The sequence below is a fragment of the Poecilia latipinna genome, unplaced genomic scaffold, assembly GCF_001443285.1.
Source record: "Poecilia latipinna isolate Pla-1442-1.1 unplaced genomic scaffold, P_latipinna-1.0 Scaffold377, whole genome shotgun sequence".
Classification (NCBI taxonomy): Eukaryota; Metazoa; Chordata; class Actinopteri; order Cyprinodontiformes; family Poeciliidae; genus Poecilia; species Poecilia latipinna.
In genome coordinates this window covers 313,864-333,325 of record NW_015112993.1, presented here as the reverse complement: position 1 = coordinate 333,325, position 19,462 = coordinate 313,864, and the positions used below count along the sequence as shown (strand labels likewise).

The 19,462-nt window shown below is 39.0% G+C and overlaps 2 protein-coding genes across 2 annotated transcripts in view; one reads left to right on the top strand and one right to left on the bottom strand.

Moving 5' to 3' along the window:
* Positions 1-13,356: 13,356 nt before the first annotated feature.
* Positions 13,357-17,449, bottom strand: LOC106950093 (zinc finger protein 112-like). The gene is made up of 2 exons (XM_015036747.1): positions 17,132-17,449; positions 13,357-16,124 (listed from the first exon to the last, which is right to left on the bottom strand). The coding sequence occupies exons 1-2, from the start codon at positions 17,310-17,312 to the stop codon at positions 15,199-15,201; spliced, it is 1,107 nt and encodes a 368-aa protein (XP_014892233.1). The 5' UTR covers positions 17,313-17,449; the 3' UTR covers positions 13,357-15,198.
* Positions 17,450-18,578: 1,129 nt separating this feature from the next.
* The window catches only part of ccdc3b (coiled-coil domain containing 3b), a 13,397-nt gene continuing 12,513 nt past the window's right edge, over positions 18,579-19,462 (top strand). The window contains exon 1 of the mRNA XM_015036748.1: positions 18,579-19,244. Within this exon, the coding sequence (XP_014892234.1) occupies positions 18,865-19,244 (380 nt within the window). The 5' untranslated portion in view covers positions 18,579-18,864. The remainder of the gene's footprint in view (positions 19,245-19,462) is intronic.

The following is a 19,462-nucleotide window of genomic DNA, read 5'->3' as shown; positions in this document are numbered from 1 at the left end:
TTCACATGCGATGCCTATATGACTTTTAGCAAAATGAAAACGGAAGTTGTTGTTTTAACAGATGTGTTAAATGTTCTTAACCCCACATCTGCTGTTAAATCAGCACATCTTAAAATTACCAAGACCTTGCAAAAGAATTGTTTCATCTAAAATGTGTTTTCATAAGGAGGCGGGTGCATTGACCATGTTTCAGTGTGGGAAGTAATCAGAAAGAGTAAGTGACTGTTGTGTCTGATGCTTTCCCTTCATATCGGCCTGAGATCTTGTCAGAGATGATTACACATTAACATCTCAAAGAGAACCAGTGACCTCAAACAAGGTGCAATTAAAGCAACTGATTAGAAACACTATTGCTGCTGAGAAGGAAAGGAGTCTTCTTTGTCTTTTTTTTTTTTTTTTAAAGTTTGTTGTAAGTAAATGTCTTCTATGATCTCACCTCTGTGATCTCTTTGCTCTATTCTGTCAGTTCGGTGAAGTGTAAAAAAGAAAATATCTCATGACTCCATGAACCATATTTTGATCAATACATGAATAAAGGCTTATAGGTAAACAAACATTTCCTGGTGGTTGTCTTCCTGTGCTCATCTCCATGACTTTTCAGTCAATTTTAATTAACCTTTCCCATCTCTGCTGGTCACCCCTTTCTTTGCATAGTTCAACCTTTCTGTTACTTCATGATTCTCTTCTCGAGCTCAAGCGATGATTCAGACACACAGGAGATGACATATGTGGAACAGAGCAGAACAGCATTAACAGAACAAGACAGTGCCTCTCTTACGTTTCTCTTTGCTAAATCTCACAATAATGAGAATTTTTTTCATCACATTTGGAAAGGCCCGCGTGACTTCGTAAGCTTCTGATATTTCAATTTAAAACAGCTCATTTAAACGCAGACAAAAGACCATGAATGAAATCAGACGAGTATAAATGCCAATTTGTATGTCCAGTTTTCATAATTTCAGGAAAGAGATGGGTTCTGTGTCTTGGAGATAAACTATTTCGGGGTGAAAATGTGCGACTCAAACTCAGAACAAAGGAAAAGACTTTGTGAAGATGCTGGTTGAAGCTGATACACAAATGTCATTATCCACAGTGAAACAAATCATTGATGGGCATGCACAGTTCAGAAAAAGCCAGACCTTTGAAAAGGACACATGATTAATTTTTTTTTGGGAGATGAAAGTAAAATTGCAGATCATCATGACCGTCATTACACTTGGAAGAAAAAGCCTGAGAATACCATCACTGTTGACTGTGAACTACAGGGGTGGCAGAGTCCTGCTGTGTAGACATTTTTCTGCGGGAGGGTCTGGTGCACTTCACAAAACAGATTGCATCATTAAGAAACTCTATATTTTTTTGACTCTTAACAGGAATCCAAAGAAAACCCGCTTTCTTTCAGGGCCCTGGTTAAAATAAAATTGACATACAAAATGTAAGAAAAGTGTTGCTATTGTTTTAACAGAATTAAAATATAAATCAATGTTTTGTTTTTTTTTTGTTGTTGTTGTTTCAACCGATGTATTTTGATTAATTCCTGAGACAATTTTTAGCCAAAATTAACACTTTCGATTTTTTAAAAGTTTTTTTTTTTTAATATGAACCTTTTGATCAAAATCAAGGCACTTTACCAAATTGCATCCTACATTTGAATTTACTAGATTTTTATCAGTAGTGAAAATTTTATAACGTGCCAAATTAAGCTGTTTTAGGAAGCTGAAATCAGCTAGAATTTTAAAATTAAATTAATCCTATTTAAACCTTTCAAAAACAAAAGAGAAAAATCATGTTTTTCTTTGTATCAGGTTGTCTTTTCAGTATCTTTTTAAGAACCTCTAAATGTTGTTGCATAACCAAAAACGTTTATAGTGAATTTTCCCTCTGTCCTCGCCTCCTGCGCCTCCAAATGTTTTGATTCTCTTCCATTAACCAGCACCGCTTTCTACTGAGAATGTCATTTTACCCATAGGGAGTTATGATTGTTATGCTTTTCCAAACCATTAGAAAGCTCTGTGTCTGCTTCATTCCAGTGCTATGCATTGACAATATACAGCAGTGATGCAAAGCTTTTGAAAATGATGTCTCTTTATCCCCAGGTAGGTCATTGTATCCGTAACAGCAGTCCTGCTGCAGCAAATGACAAAACTGTGGGGTTTTATGTACCATGTAGAGAACATAATGGGGCTTTAACCATCACATTAAGGGGGTAAAGTTGATTTAGCATTAATCTTGTGTTTGGATTGGTGAATTAAAGCATATATTATGTTTCAACTTTGAGGTTCAGTTTTGACATTAGGGTTGCTTCCGTAAATGCCTTAAACTTATCATACAAAACAGTTCTTTACAATTGTGCAAAATGACAGCTCAGCTGGGATGCTGTGGTGGTACATGAGTAATGTACGAACCGCGTACGGAGGCCTTAGTCTTTGACATTTCCGTCACAGCTTTGAGCCCTGACCCGATGACCTTTACCACGTCTTCCGCCTCTCTCACTTTCTGGTCCAACCACTCAAATGAAGGCTGCTAGAGCATATAAAGCCTTAAATAAAAAAAAAAAAAGAAAAGAAAGCAACAAGAAATTGCATGATATATCATGTAATTTATTTAACCAAACAAAGAAATGTTTTAATTAAAGACAAAAAAGTAATTCAATCACAACTCAACTTGTCTTTACAGATTCCACAAGAAATAAGAGGATAGGGTGCTTCCAGTTATTTAAATGCACTTCCTCAGTTCAAGAACATGTGGTCACATCTTTAAAACCCCAGTTTTGGGAATTTGATCTTTGCAGTATTATCCTGTATTTTAGTTCAATGTCAAGAAAAAAAGACATCAGCAATTATGTCTCTCTCGAAAAGACATAAAGCCACTTGTATGAAGTTTTGAGAGAGTAATTTAACAGTTACAAAAGAATAAAAGTAAAATTTGAACCCTCGTGTTTTCATAGCTTGCTTCTTTTAATTTGAGTATTTCAAACTGAATTGAATATATTTTAGTTGAGCTGGCTAATAACTGAGTAAAATGGGATGTTTTTACAGTCATATCATCTTGACTTCACAGCTATACTGAAAGTAAACTTGCTTCGAAGGGGGGATAAAATCTCCATAAAAATTCTACCGACATAGTTCAACTAGGTCTACAATTAAAATTTCTCAAAAAATAACTCTTTGTAGCTCTTCTCAGATTCTACACTGATGTTGTTTGCTGAAAGCTTCTCCTGCTTCTATCCTGCATCCCCCAGCTACAAGCTGGGAGATGCAGAAGAATACAACAGGAAGAAATGGCAAGCTGTGCTGCTGTGGGTTGCTATGACAAAAAAAATGGTCAGGAGTGTCACATTTTCTATAATCACTCCTCACTTCCACTGATGTTTACCTGATATTCTTAAAAATAATTTCTCAAAGCAGACAAACTGTCTAAGTTTAATGTCTTTTTTTTTTATTCAGAAGGCAAACCTTATATTTCTGTATTCCTCCAGAATTTTAAGCTTTGCCTTTTGTAAGTTCTGTTGTCTACCTCTTTCATCACTGCAGTGAGCCTGCTGTGTTGAGTGAGAAGAGAGAACAACTGCAACATGAAGTAATAGGACAAATTGCTCAAAACTGCGAGCCTTGAAGAGTGTGTTTACATCTGCATGCAATCTGCTTTTGTGAATCATCTACAGATGAAAGATCATATTGTAAAAAAATTACTCCCCAGTTTTTCCACTACAAAGAAAAAGACTCATGTTGCCTTTAGATTACTTTTTGTTTGAACTGATGCCAAGAAAACTATCTGGGTGAAAGTGAATACGTTTTGCAAAAAAAAAAAAAAGTTTCCAGTTGTCACAGAAGTTGGCTTTAATTAACCTTCAGCATGAGACAAAGACAACGATACAAATATGAATTAATCTCTTCATCAGAATATTCAAGAGTCAAATAAGAGGTTGGTCCATATTAGGCTAAGCAATAATGCTGCACATTTACAAAAAATAATGGCTAAAATAGGTGTTGCCATGGCTCATCCAAAGTCAATGCAGCATTGATGTGTATCACTGCTGCAGAGCGTGAACCAAAGTTGATCCACTTTTTAGGGTTTAAAGATATCAATAAAAGGAAATACCAGTAGCTACTTGGTAGAGAATTATAGCAATTGTCTTTCATAACATTAATTCACAAAGAAAAAATTGAGGTGACATCTTGTTAGTGTGGACAGCTATGTATGTGTGACACAGCGTATCTTTTTCAACACTGCCTTGGTTTAGCCGTGTGACCATGTAGAAACACTCAGCTCTGACTGACTGCTTGTCTCTGAGGAAACGAACTGAGACACTCACAGATTTAAGCGTCACTCTGACAACGTGAATGCCCATCCAAAGTGACAGACTTGACTAAACGTTGTGGGAGCTCTGAGACTATGTGGAGTTTTCTAAAATTCAACATTTTTTTTCCCCCCCCGCCAAAGTAATTTAACAGAAAATTGCTTGTCTGTATACCAAATGAGTCCAATGTGCTCAGCATCATTCAGAACCAAAAGAAACATAAGCGTGACATTTTTTTTAACTTACCAAACTTGTTGCCGTCTTACTCTATAATGGATTTTTTTTCTGAGATTATGTTAAACTTTATTTTCCTCACATCCCATTAACTTCTCATCTTCATAACTCTCATCATTATGCCTCCGTCACACGATTTTGGATCTGCCTTGCATCTCAGTTTCACGTCTCACTCAGGTGAATAAACTTCCTGCATTACAACAGATGCATCAGATTTAAAAAATAAAAAATAAAATTCTGCAGAAAAAGTGTTGCAGCTCAGTATTTTGCATAACATCTAAACAAATGTTATTCACATATCTTGGCAATTAACTCATTGTGAATTTAATCTCATGAAACACAGTGCCACTGATCTGTCTGTGCTGATGAAGATTCACTAGCTTGTAAGTGATAGTGAAACTGATGGCATGGCCTACTTTCTGATAAATTCAGGCAATATAGGAAAATTTCATTACTACTCAGTCAATTGGTACTAATATATGAAAAAGACTTCAAAAAGTCTAACTAAAGTGAAATTATAATGAAATAATTTAAATTGATATATATATATATATATATATATATATATATATGGCGCAGTTGGTAGAGCTGTTGCCGTGCAGCAAGAAGGTTCTGGGTTCGATTCCCGGCCCCGGTCTTTCTGCATGGAGTTTGCATGTTCTCCCTGTGCATGCGTGGGTTTTCTCCGGGTACTCCGGTTTCCTCCCACAGTCCAAAAAAAAACATGACTGTTAGGTTAATTGGTCTGTCTAAATTGCCCCTAGGTGTGTGTGTGTGTGTGTGCACATGGTTGTGTGTCTGTGTTGCCCTGCGACAGACTGGCGACCTGTCCAGGATGTACCCCGCCTCTCACCCAGAACATTAGCTGGAGATAGGCACCAGCACCCCTCCCGACCCCACTGAGGGACAAGGGTGTTCAGAAAATGGATGGATGGATATATATATATATATATATATATATATATATAGCCACGATAGGCTTTATGGCAATACATTATTTAGTTTGACCACTTATTTGCTTATAATTGTAGAATAAATGTGTCCAGACATCCTATGAATCTGGCATAATGAAGCAACTGAAAATCATACAGCACAGTTCTGTGAGACAAAGACACAAGACGGTAATTTGACAGAGACCAGTAAAACAAAGACCAGCTATGATATGTAAATATATATTTAAATGAAGTTGACTGATCTTATCGCTTGTTTTAAATCAGTTTCTAAGCAAGCAATGCTTTAGTCTGTTTAGACACACATTGTAAAACTAGTTGAAACTCACTTTCTGAGCCTGATTAAAAGACTTTACACCAGCAGAGAACCAGTGTTTTTTTACAAGAATGGCTAAACACTAAAAATAAAGTGCTCACATTAATTTCCTGACTTAATAATTCTATAATAAGAGCAATAAAAATTGCCAAAAAAAATGAATTTGAAGACTATACCGCTATTCGTTATCTTTTAAATGCTGCTTTATAGGTTTCAGTCCAAACATTTTGAAACATAATGGCACAAATGTTTCTCTCTCTCTCACTCTCTCTCTCTCCTCCTGGAGCTAAGCTACTAACATGTAATGGGTTTAGAAATTAATATTATTGATTTTTTTTTAAAAATACTGAATAATTTAGACTGGTGGAAACAACGGGGGAACTCCAGGGAGCCGAAAGAGGCACTCCTGATCCTTATGTGGTTTCGAAAGCTTGCTCCCCTCAAAACCTGGTTGCCTCACCGGGATCAAAAGAGCAGAAGTGTTGGTAAAAATCTTCAGCTATAACAACTCACCTAGAATCAGGTTCATAAAATATAAAGCCCAGCAACCTGTGGTTTTCTCACTCTTTCATTTGTTTCCTTCCCCTCCTTCTTGTCTTCACTCCGCGTAGCAGAGTAGCTGGTGGAGGTTTTTGACGTTCCTCCGGCAGCAAAGGAAGACGACGCCGTTTTAAACATTCGGACAGCTTTCAGCAGTTCCGCACAGAAGTTGTTGCGTGTCTGACCCAGAAATTGTGTGAAACAGTAACCGCATCAAATAAAAACAAGTTGTAGATTAAGAGTGTTATTGTTAAAGCTTCCCAGGAATGTGACACACGTATTCGATTTAAAACTTTTGACTATGTTTTTAACAAAAACCCTTTTTTCTTTTGATCTCAAAAGAGTTTTCATTTGAAGAAAACTCTGCAGACTTGAGACTTTCTGACTAATGCACGCTCCTCACAAACTCCTGGTTGTTCTCTCTCGTCCCTCCCGTTGTCCCCCCACTTAAAACCGTCCAGTGGAGCAGAAAGGCCATAAAAAGATCTAGGAAACAATGACCACCATGCTTTGCATTGTATGATTATGTAACAGCAGCAGGGGTGCACTTGTGGAACAGTGAGCAACAGTATGAAGCAGATCTAGGAGTCTTTAATGAGTTCGCAGCACTTCTAAGGCTGATGAAATGCTGAAGGAGTAATTGATGGCGAAGGGAAGTAGTTTGTTTTAGTTGCAGAACAAATTTGATCTTGGTGAAGGTTGAAATTAAGCCGGGTTAGAAGCAGATGTTGTCAATTATAATGCTGTTATGCTTTTTGTGTAGCAGCTCTCGTTATAGTTCAGTTGTGTTTTTGTTTTTTTTGTTGTTCTGTTTTGTTTTGTTTTGCTGTGAATCTTCTACGTTTTGTAAAGCTGCTATATTTAATCAATAAATCAAGTTTATTTGAATGTTTTCAACACATTTCTGCTTTACATTTGAACAGACTTAAATCAATTCAAAGCGCTTTAAGTCATTAAAAACACAAAAATAAAAAGTCATGAAAAAAACACGCAGCCAGTGACAAACATTACATTTTGATGAGTGCCATCATCAGCGTCATTAATGCATGTCGAATATGTCGATCAATTTTCCACTTATTACGATTCAAAAATCAATTCAGGTGGATTTTTAGTCTTGATTTAGAGGAACTCAGAGTTTCAGCTGTCTTGCAGTTTTCTGGAAGTTGTAACTAAAGAGAAACACATGGATGAGTTTCTCTCAAGTCTTGCTGTGGTTTTAGTGGTTCGTTTTGAAACTGGTAACATTGCTCACTGCCCAGGGCAACCTCGGAGGTCAGCCATATGACAAAACAATAAAAGATGTAGATTTATACATATTTTCGTTTAAGCTTAATGATTTTTTTTTTCCATTGCTTTTGGGCATGTTTTACTGTGAACACAGAGTGTACACTGTCAGAATGAATACCAGTCACCAAAGAGGAATAAAAGTGCTGTGGTTGTGGCCACATTTGCAAGTTTGCATTTAGCAGAGAGGTGAGAGAAGGGTGAAAACTTGTTGCTTATGAGGACGGTTGCATCTGACAGGGCATTTAACATAAACATCTGCCACCACAGCTGCATGCACAAGTATGTGTGCATGCAGCTGTGGTGTGGGGGAACCTGCAGCACCAGTCGTCACCAATCACCAAAGTAAACAGTAAACTTGAAATGTGTTCCTCAAATAAACTTACATCATATGACATCATAATTCCTCGACATGCACACGTATTAGTCAAACAACATCCTCTCTGTTGTTCAGCTCAAAACTTGGTAAGGCAGCTATCTGGTGAGCCAGATCTCTCAGTCACTCTGCAGGTGTTTTTAACAGAAAATAAAAGTTAGTTTCTTCAACATCTTATCAAACTCTTATTCTTTGCCTCCAGGTGTTGGTTTGCCGTTCCCCAGAGCGTCCCAAAACAGGGCAATTTATTTTCTCACTTATCGCCAATCACCACCAACAAAATGAAAAGCCTACAGACACTCAAGTGAAGGCCTTGAAATATAACCGTGCATAAAACCCTGGAGATTTACGGCTGCGTACGAGCACCGAAGCAGCCATCAGCTTTGCAAAGATCCTTGTGAAATAGGATGACAAGGCCAAGAGAACGTCAGGCTGCAGGAGACAGTAAGAGTGGGAGGTCGAGGTGATGGAAATGGTGTTCTGGGAAGAAGCAGTGGAGGTGAGGTGGCAAGAAAGTAATCATAAATTTAAAAATCTATCAGGAGGCCAAAACGGAGTTAAGATGAAACAGGATTTTTTTTTTTTCTGTTTGAACACAGGATAGGGTTTTTGCATCTTACATTCATTTATCGCTCACAGAACATACTTGTGGTTACACACAACAGGGCTTACAGAACCGATGCTGCAGTCATTCATGAGCACAAGCTGCTTTACACATTGTTTCACTTTAAATGCTTTGATGCTCCTAAAGACGAAGTGAAGACACTACAGAAATGTCTCCATAAAAAGCATGCCCACCACTTATCACTCAGATTACACTGACACAACATAAATATGATAAGGGCGAAGACGACATTATGCTTAAAACATGTGAACAGTAGAAAACAGCGACTCTGTGGAAATGTAACTGTGCGTCAAACTCGGGAGATTTAAATGCTACTTTAAGCAAAATAATTTTCTGCGAGCAACTTTATCTAAAACCACCTCTTTCCTGAGTCAAGTCTAGATTTTTTTTTTCTAAATCCCTCAGATTTTTTGACAAATCCTAAAATCAGTTTAAACAACTAACTACTGTCTGTTCCAATATTGTCCTTGACCTTTTGCTTGTCCTTTCACTGATTGAATCAAGACCCAAATTTCATCAGACTTAGAGAGTCAAATGCATCTACATTGATTCCTATACTCACATATGTAGGCAAACAGTCATTTTCTGATGTGGATTGTTTGTAAAGGCCAGTCTGTATGTAATGTGTGTGTGGTTAATGTGTAACTTACATCGTGATTAGCACATCAAATAGTTCTTCAGGTGTGCCAGCACAACATTTGTGTCATCTCTTGAGAGGAAATCTTGCTCTCTGGGATTCACTGATGAGAATAATCACCATCAACAGTGCGCGTCTCTCCATTAATGTCGCTTTGGGACGTTGTCAAAGGAAGCCCTGAATGTCAAATCTGACCTTCTAAGATTATTGTTCATTCTTGCAGAAGATTCATCAGATCCAAATAAAAGGGGAATATATTATTATATAAGCCTGGTATTTTAATGATAATTTGTTAAAGGCACACTAATAATTTTTTTCCCCCTATCCTTTTACATGTAACATTGCATATTTTGGAGACTTTTAAGGAAACCTAATTTGGCAATCAGCCTTAAACATAAACATATTCTATATTTCCAGTATATGTGACCTTTTATGACATAAAAACAAGATTTACTTTTCAGTGAGAAGGTTGTTTTGTTTTTGTTGTTGTTTTTTTTGTTCTTTGCTGCAAAATAATCATCTATTTCAGTCTAGTACACCGACATCCTTCAGTGTTCCCAGAAGGTCCTTGGAACACCCACTCCAAATGACTGTCTTACTTAGAGTCTGAGAGATGATTGGTCCAGCAGCCACGGTTTTTATTACCTTTCCTATTACTTAAGCTCCTGCAGGAAAGCAATATGTGCTTTCACATCCACAGTCCTCCAGAGGCAGTGACATATAGTGGGATAGCAGTGGGATCACACGGCCACACACATAATCCTGCTGGTGGCTCTCTGAGGAGGGGAAATCGATCGGTCAAAGAGAAGCATAACAGAAGCTGCAAGAAATGGGATCTGTGGCAAAGTAATCATGTTTCTGTGTGTGCAGAAATACACAGTTTGGTCAGAAACAACCAATCAGAGCCAGGAGGAGGGTCTTAGCGATGCCAGTCATCCTGGTGGACAGGCTGCTTACACCCTCCGCCTTGCTCATTACTATTCTCTAGTCTCCACAACAGAGCCTGCCATAAATGCACAGGCTAGTTAGCATGGCCACAGACGTCAGCAGATAAACAGTTTTCCTACAACGTAGCGTTGTTTCTCCACCAATATATTCAGTCTCCTTGGTAAAATACACATTTCTAGAAATGTGTATTCTACATCTGTACAAAATATACTTCTGCACAATACATAGAAACACATACTTCTATATCAGTGTAGGGAAGTGCTTGAATGTGTCGGCGCATGTCAGTGTTGGATTTGCTCTTTGTGTTGTGGAGCTTTGTGGAGTATGTCCTCTGAAGGACACCGTACTTGGCATTCGTTAGTGTGCGCTGGTAATACAACGGCCAGTTTCTGCTCTGCATTCTAAAGGTAGGCAATACTGACCGCCAGCTCCTCAATGTAACAAAATGTTACTTTTAATGTTCAGCTAGTTAGTTTTGTATCATTGTTAGTTTTGTATCATTTTGTCTTCTTTTTTTATATATATATTCTGCATCTGTAAATCAAAAGAAAAAAAATAACTGCGTTAATGAAAGTTGACAAGCAGTTTCTGCTCTGCATTCTAAAGGGCGAAGCCGCATCGCTGTCAGGTGGTCCGAATAAACGGTCACAACCACGATCCCAAACCGCAGTGTGTGTCAGAGTCTTGTTTCCTTCCGACGAAAACCTTAGAGTACACAACGCAGAGTCCAGGGAACAACGAGGACTCGACTCTCACAGCCAAGGGTTACATCAGTATCAATATCTGTCTCTAAATTGAGGTTTGTTTTCCAAAGCAGAATTAGTTTATTTCTTGGCGGGATTTGTAAAATCGTTCCCCGTTTAAACACTCCACTTCTTCAACCACTTCATTCAATCAGTAACCTCTGATTAGGATGCTGGTGTGTGTCTAAGCTTGGTTGATTGAAGAGCAGCTCTACTCTAAAAAAATAATGATGATGCAATAAGGAACAAGACACCAGAGTCTCGCTGGAATTAGCTGTTGATCTGCCTGGATTTTGTGATGCTTCAGTTCACTGACATTTTTTTTTCCCATGCAGTGTATTGTCTAGTATGTTGTCTTTTGTTTCAGTTGTTTGTTTATGCACCCACCTTCTGTAAAATCATTATTCTCTTCAACATGCAAAGTGCCTCCCCCAAAACATTTCCTGCAAAACTTAAAGGTGTCTCCTTCCATTACCTAACATAATTTTTGTGTTATTACCTTTCAGCTGCTTAGCTGCTCCCACCTATGGTGTCCTAGCACAGTTTGGGATCATTAGCAAACGGTTTTTGTGCCCAATAATTAGGATTGGGGAAGGTCATAGCTTTAAAAAAAAAAAATACCCAGATTGTCAGCTATTTGATTTGTCTGACAGAGGGATGCTGCCAGTGAGTCTGTGAGAGCACTTTCTGGAGAAATTAAAAAAAAAAAAACAAAAAAAAAAAAAAAAATTGGGGCTTTTGAATAATGAATTTAAATACCAACTTGGCTGCTTATCTGTTTAAATAAGAATTGTGTTTTGCTAAAAGTGATCAGTCACTCAAATGCAATTGCATTTTCTGTTTGAAAACTAAACGCAAGAACTCTGCTGAAATGCAAACAGCCTCACCCACAATGACTTGCTGCAACCGCTGAACTACTCGCATTCAGTAAAACAAAACAATCATTTGTTCTGAACTCAGTATCTTTCAGTGAGACATTTATCATCTGAGCACTACACATGTCCTCACGGTATCTCCACGATTACAATCAAGCATAAAAGTAATTAAATTAAAATAGTAACCGTCTGAATGCTCACCGTATTTGAAATCTTGCATATATTTAGTGGGGGGGAAAAAAACAAATACTATAATCCAACTCCAATGTGTGTGTTGCTGTTGCTTTGAAAGTTATCGTGAGCCAATATGATGTAAGAAATCACTGTAGCTCAGCGTCTCTCTGTCTCCTGGCGCCGTGTCCTTACTGCTGTGTTCCCAATCTGTCTCCTGCTGGCACCTTTACAAGATGTGGCATTTTAGAGGAGAACAACGCCCTTACATTTACAATGGCTGCAGACACGTCTGCAGGGTTGGAGTCAGGTGAACTGTTATTCTGACTTTGATAAACATCACAAGGAAGGGTATTTATTTACAAGTGATATATGCATCAAGTCTCTTTTCAAGCGACAGCTGATAAGCCTTGGCATTGCGAGTGTAAAAGAAGCCATGGATATCAGTATTATTTATTCACATAATTTGATCATAGCTCATGTCTTCTTCTTTTTTGTTGTTGTTTTTACTTTGAAAAATTGCTGCCAAGTGTTCTTAAATTAAAGTGGTAAGTGTGCCCCCAAAAGACGTAAACATGTTACTGCATAATCATTTGCAGCATGTCGGTTTTTACTGAATCACTCAGAGTTGCTGAGGACTTTTGCAGATATATTTTGAGTATGATGGAATTAAGTATGATACTGTAATGCAACAGCTTTTTGTCTTATATTAGTAAAACTTGAATAGGAGCAATAGTGAGGATTATACATTGCAGGGTAAAAAACAAAAACAAAAAGGATCTTCCCAGGGCTTATGAACGTTTTTATGTTTTTGTCATGGAGACCACAAAATGTAAATGTCTTTTACAATGATTTTATCTGGCAGACAGTCACAAAGAAATAGAAGTCCAATTTTTTTCTAAATTACTAGTCAGTCGCCTTTATTGCAAACCACGTACAACAAATCCAACACAATCAAACGTCTTCAGATTAGCAATTAGTCCGCTTGCACCCAATTTTATCTTTGTTTCTCAGTGAGCTGTTTTGCAAAGAAAGGGCAAAATCTGAACATTTTGAGACACCCCCAAAAGACTTGGCCAGTAAAATCTGATCCTACAAAGTGTTGACTCACAGAGACTGAACACAAATGCACTAAACTCTTCAGTACAAACGCACGCTGTAGTTGGAATGTGAAAAAGTATACAACGATGTATAAATATTTTTTGCAAGGCACCATATGCACACCACAATGGTTTTTTATTTGAAACATATTTTATAGCGGTGGGAAATCTTAACATTCTCTGTAGCTATAAACTCTTTCAAAAGACTCTATTTGCAGATTTGGTACTCTTTACAATAATGCAAGAAACTCACAGCAGATGATCAGGTATTACTTTATTTGAAAATAACATTTAATTGGTAAAACACTGTACAGGGTATGTGCTGGGGAGCTAAGATCCCCCTAGGAAGACAGCATGTGATGAGCTACTGGCCAGTTGTGAAAAACTAGCAACTATTTGTCGAGTTGTTACACACATGGGGAGATGAGCGACCAACGAGGCTCTGCAATACTCTGCTGGCAACAACCTCCATTCATGTCCAAGTTTGGGTTGGTTCATCTTTTAGCTAAAATCTGCAATACAAATCAGCTTGTGCTTATTCCAGCATCAAACAAAAACAAATTTATTTTTTTTATAGCGAAATATCACTCTGTAATGCAACGTCCTGATGTAAATGGAGACTTAATTCTGTGGCCCAGCAATGTAAATAGAAAATACTTTTATTATTTCGTAAAAACCCAGCTTTCACGTGAACACGAAAAAGTAAATGCAAACCCCAAAAACTTCACACATTGTGGAAACACTGGTGCACATTAAGCCTTTACCCGCCTAGCACTGATAGACAAGTGGTTCTGTTAATACTGTCTGGCTCAACTTCATTTGTGCATCTGCAAGCAAAGATACCACAGCAGATGTTATGAATTAACAAAAAAAACCCCAAAAAAACACCATACATTCCTAATATAACAGTGAGATAGAACAAGTGGCATTCCACACAATATCACATTATTTTACTGGTGAAGTCTCACGTTAGATTTGACACCGATCACGTGAGATGGCAGTGATTTGCTCTAAGAACGCAGCAGCACTGAAGAGACAGAAGAAAGACGGGATCAAAAGTGAAACAAAACTTGAAAGTCAAGTCAGACGTTAGATACAACAATCATAATCAGTCGTCTTTCCATTAGTTTGAGGTTTTTAACCTTTGAAATAACGAAGCATTTTTTTCATCGTGACAAAATGAGACTTTTCCGTTCATGTGTTAGTTTTGTAGCTGCATCATTCTTCATATCTAAAAATTTAAATTAGAGCGACTGTAACTCAAATGATAACTGGAGATAAAAGGTTTTTTTTTTATATTAAATGTTAAGTGGTTTGCCATACCCACATGCTCCTTTTTGTGTTGGCGCCTCACCAGCTGCAGCATGAAGTTGTTTGGTCTGCTTTCAGTATGAAAATGAACCAAACCAGACAGAGGTGGGAACTGTTTCAGCACTACCATCCACTTGAACCAAGTTCTCAAGATCACACTGGTGTGACGAAACTAAAATCTCCTAAACATTAAAATCGGAATTAAGTCCAACTGAGAAAATCACACTGAATGGCGTTAACGTTCAACAAAACTTTCTAAGTTATCGGTACTGCTTCATGATACACACTTTGAAAAAAAAAAAAATTACTAAGAATTGTGCTTAATCTTAATTTTAAAACCAACAAAAAGAATGACCACAAAGAAAATGTGTAGTCTGCAGCTCCAGCCACATGGACACAGTGACCACCTGGTAATAAACTGAATGTGCTGATCATTCTCGATACGTCCCCCGCTCCAAGGCTTGTGTGGAAGACTCCATGCTAATCATAAGGCTGGAAAAACACTACGTAATCCTGAAAAGTCCAGCTAATAATTCAAATTGTGTCTACTTTAATAATACGTAATGATAAATACAAAACACTGTAAAGAACGTTACTAAACTGGCTAATACAAACTATATAAAGGAAGTGAGAAACTACAAGTTTGGTTAGAAAGTGTTCTTTACGGAAGCAGGACTTCTACGTTCTCAGAAGTAGGAAGAAATGCCTCGTCAGTGGCAGCAAATGTAGCTTTTTATTGAAAACTTTCCCACAACAACGGCGACGACTCCCAAAGTGAACCCCTTCCATCACTGCCCCGAGAAGTAGGTCCCCTCCCGACTGTGCGTCTGAAGGTGCCTTTTGATTTTGTCAGAGCGGCTGAAGCACTTGCCGCACACGGGGCAGCTGTACGGCTTCTCTCCGGTGTGGATCCTCATGTGGACCTTCAGGTGAGCCATCTGAGTGAAGCCCTTCCCACAAATCTGGCAGCGGAAGGGTTTTTCCCCCGTGTGGCTCCGCTGGTGCTCCTGGAGCCTGCCGGAGGAGCTGCAGCATTTTCCGCACACTCCGCAGCGGTAAGGCTTTTCTCGAGTGTGCACCTGCACGTGGACGTGCAGGTGTCCGACGTGACTGAACGCCTCGCCGCAGACTTTGCAGCAGAACGACGACGTGTGGCCCTGCAGGGCAGATTTTTGATGGGGGCATTCCATGGCATTGGCCCCTTGGTTCCTCATGAGAGGGGTTTGTCCTCGGTTGGGGCCGGTCACCGCTCCTTTGGCGCCGCCCATCTGTCCGCCGTTCTCAACTCCAATAATGTCAACGTTGTTCTCATTTGAGCAGTTTGGGTTGACTGGCGCGAGAGGCTGGGCACCGCTGCTGGACGATGCGGCACCTCTATGACAGCCGCCGCCGCCGCTCTCGCCCTTCACGTGCCTCGATGCGTTGCGAGATGCAGGATCCCTCTCCCTGTTCTCCAGGCCCTGATTCTGAGGAAGGCCGGATGTGTGGGGACCCTCCTGAGGGTATTCGTTTGCTACACGTGGGGGGGTGAACATGTTTTCTGCGGCACTGCAGGAGCCATGTCCTCGAAGCTGATCTTCTCCCTGGTTGGGCCGCATGTCTCTTTTGTCTTTGATCTGAATGGGAATACGCTCTTGATGTCCCATACTTGGACTCCACTCTCGACGGGGATGCTCACCGTCCTCTTCCTCCAGCAGCGCCATGGACGAGCGATCTGAAAGGAAAGAGGCAAGAAGTGGAAAGGATGAAAATAAAAGTTGTGCAACCAAGGACATGTCACATGGAGGCAAAGGAAGTTAATTCAAAGAGACTTTCAATTGATTTCAAAGTCTGGAGAGAAACCAGTCAGAATACACACCTCCACAGCAATATAACAGTACAGTTGGTTAGCACAAAGACTTGTGGGCACTTCTTATTCCCATTGGTGGTCCAACCAGTTATTCTGGAAATAACTGGTTGGTTAACTTTGGAACTGAAATTAGTTTAATGATCTAAAACACTACAATGTGACAAAAAGCAGATAAAGTCTGCTTTTTGTGAATTGAAATTGTGATTAATTAGCCCACACTAGGTTCAAATCAAAAATTGGAACTCATCTCTAACTTACTACCGAGATTTAACTATGTTTCTTTAGATAAAAATATAAAACAGCTGAGTGTCTTTTTGTTTCAAGCCTGAATATTCTTTGTTGTGGTTTTTATTTATGCGTTTATTAGCATGTTCTATACACCAAAGTGCTTCCGGGAGCGGGCAGACATATCAAGACAACAAACAAAAAAAAAGAAATAAAGGCACAGCTAATAATTTCTATTGATGCACTGTTATGTTCCAAAAAAATCCAAAGAAGGTCTCAAAACATTTTTCCAGCTGCCATCACTTGTTGTGTGTCCCTGCATGCCGAACTAATGCAGGGTTATTTAAAATAAACTGTTAAAGCGCAAAGAAAGAGTTAAACTACACTCGGTCAGGTCTAAACTGGATGTCTGCTAGCTGACTGGCTAACGAACAAAGGTCGCTAACATGTTAGCCGCTTCTCAGCAGCAGCTAATAACACTGAGATTTCCACAACAGTTCTGCGAGGTTATTCTTCAGCATCGTATTAATAAATTAGACATTTGTTCCAAACGCCTATCCCCCCTTTGTCTGAATAACTCTAGCTTTAGCATGACTTGGTGGCAACGACGCAAACAGTTTCCCCGTTAGCTCCTTAAAATAGCTAACCTGGCCATATCTCTATCCCAGCGTCTCGGAGCCTCCGTCTCAGATGGTCGTTCTCCCTCTCCCTGATCGCGATCTCCTCCTGGTACTCCAAAATCGTGTCCTCGACAGACTTGTAAATCTCCTGTGCGGCAAGCATAAGACGCTCAGTCAGAAAGACGTTCAAAAACTGAAGTTTGGTCATTTTCCTAGATTACTCGGGAGATCCTGGGAACATCCAAAATGGACCAAAAGGATGCTTTTCCCAGTCACGTGACGTGGATCAGCGCTGCTGCTGCTGCTGCTTCTTCTTCTTCTTCTTCTTCTTCTTCTTCTTCTTCTTCTTCTTCTCTCTCCTCTCGATCTTCGCCTTCTCCCAAAAGAGACTCGATATATGTCAGGCTGATTTGTCATTTAATAGTGTACGATTTCTCATGGTAGTATTCATAATTGAAAAAGTCTTCGTCCAAATAGATGGATAATTCAGCTATCCATAATGCAAATCACTCTTAATTCCACATGAGGTATTCCAAATGTCTTAAATATCATTGTTTACAGCCAAAGGATTAATTATTTAATAAAACATTTTTGAAATACTTTTATTGGACTAGGGGCATCAAGGACAAAAGGAGCAGGGGCAGTGAATTAACCATGTTTTTATTTACAGAGCTTTTTTCAAACAGACCAAAATAAAGTGATAGGAAACAACAGGCTGGAAAGCAGTAAACAATAACAAACCACACAAAAACTATACAATTAAATAAGAAAGTAAATTGGAGTTTAGTTTAAACACTTTGTAAAGTTGAGTAATTATATGAATAAAAAACCAAGTGTGGTAAATACATGTTTTCAGTATTATGAAATTATAAGTTAAACTAAAGTTCAAAGAAACTAGACTTAATGTGATCATTTTTAATTTTGTAAAAAAAAAAAAAATTCTTAATCACCTATACTTAAGCTTTTAAGTATAAACCGGACTTACATCAATGTAATCGTTCTTTAATATTTCACTATGATAATTGATACATGACTGTAACTACACATTTTCTTAATGATGTCCAAATCACTATTTTAGTTTTATATAAATCTTTTTGTTACAAAATATTTTAAGAGCGATTAAATTTTCAAGACTAGGCTTAAACTGACCATATTAAAAGAGTCATTCATTTTTGATTGATATTAACGGTAATAAAAAGAAAAAATGACTGTCGTTATTATGAAAGCTTTTGTTGTTGTTTTTTTTTTCATTAAAAACTCAAAGAAATTAACCCAACCACTGTCGTTCTCCAAGATGTCCATCAGAGGGCGCCAGCGGCATTTTATCAGTGTAATTGTTTAATGTTTAAATTTTTCTAAGGATTTTGTTGAAATGAATTACCTTTAACATAATGTTAAACTATTGGGAATAGCATAGGCTCTTTTTTTATTACATAGTAATTTATAGAAACTTTTATTAAATGTGTTCACAAACGTGTTTCCCTTGCTTCTCGCCTTGTCTCAGAGGTAAGGGGCAGTTTCTTGCAGAGGATGCTGGCGTGGTTAGGCTGCAGCTCTGGTCGGACAAGTTAGCAGGATTACACTGACTGGAGCGATCTTCAGGGCTTCTTCATCTTGCAAAATCCGACAACAGATCTGGAGAAAAATTATTTTTTGCATAACTGAAAACACATGTGAAACACCTTTCCCCCCCACCCCACCCCACTTAATTGCATCCACCCCTAGTCTTGTGCGCCTTTAAGCGCCCAGCGGAGCGACAGATGTGTCCTCTCCGTCGCATCATGTGGATTATTCTGGGGGTTTTTTTGGCAGCTGGCGGCACCGATGGGAGCTGGGGGTGTCAGTTACCCCACGACTGGAGACCGCAGACGGAAGCGTGTCGCGCTGAGCTGGCGGAGATCATCGTCTTTGCCAAGGTGCTGGCTCTGCACAAAGAGTCCTACAGCGTGTACAACTACCTGCCGTGGCAGCACGACACCGACCTGCTCTTCTCCGCAGAGATCGAGCTGCTGTGCGACCAGTCCTGGGGCAGCATGCTGGAGGTCCCCGCCGGCTCCAGGTTCAACGTCAGTGGCCTGGGATACTTGCCTTGCTTCTCCTACAGCGTCACCGAAAACAACAACTACTACTTCTTTCTAAGGTGAACAGAGTCTGCATCCTCTATTCATGGGCTCTATTGAGTTATTAATAAATAACCACCATGCATGCATGCATCTGGGATGAAGTGTTATGGCACCCAAAGGAGTGATATGAGTCAGTTTCTCCTGAAGTTTTTTTTTTTTTTTTTTTTTTTGTGGGGGTGGGGGGGGGGGGGGGGTTTTTTTTCCCTCTTTCCCCTTTTTTTTTTTTCACTTGTTT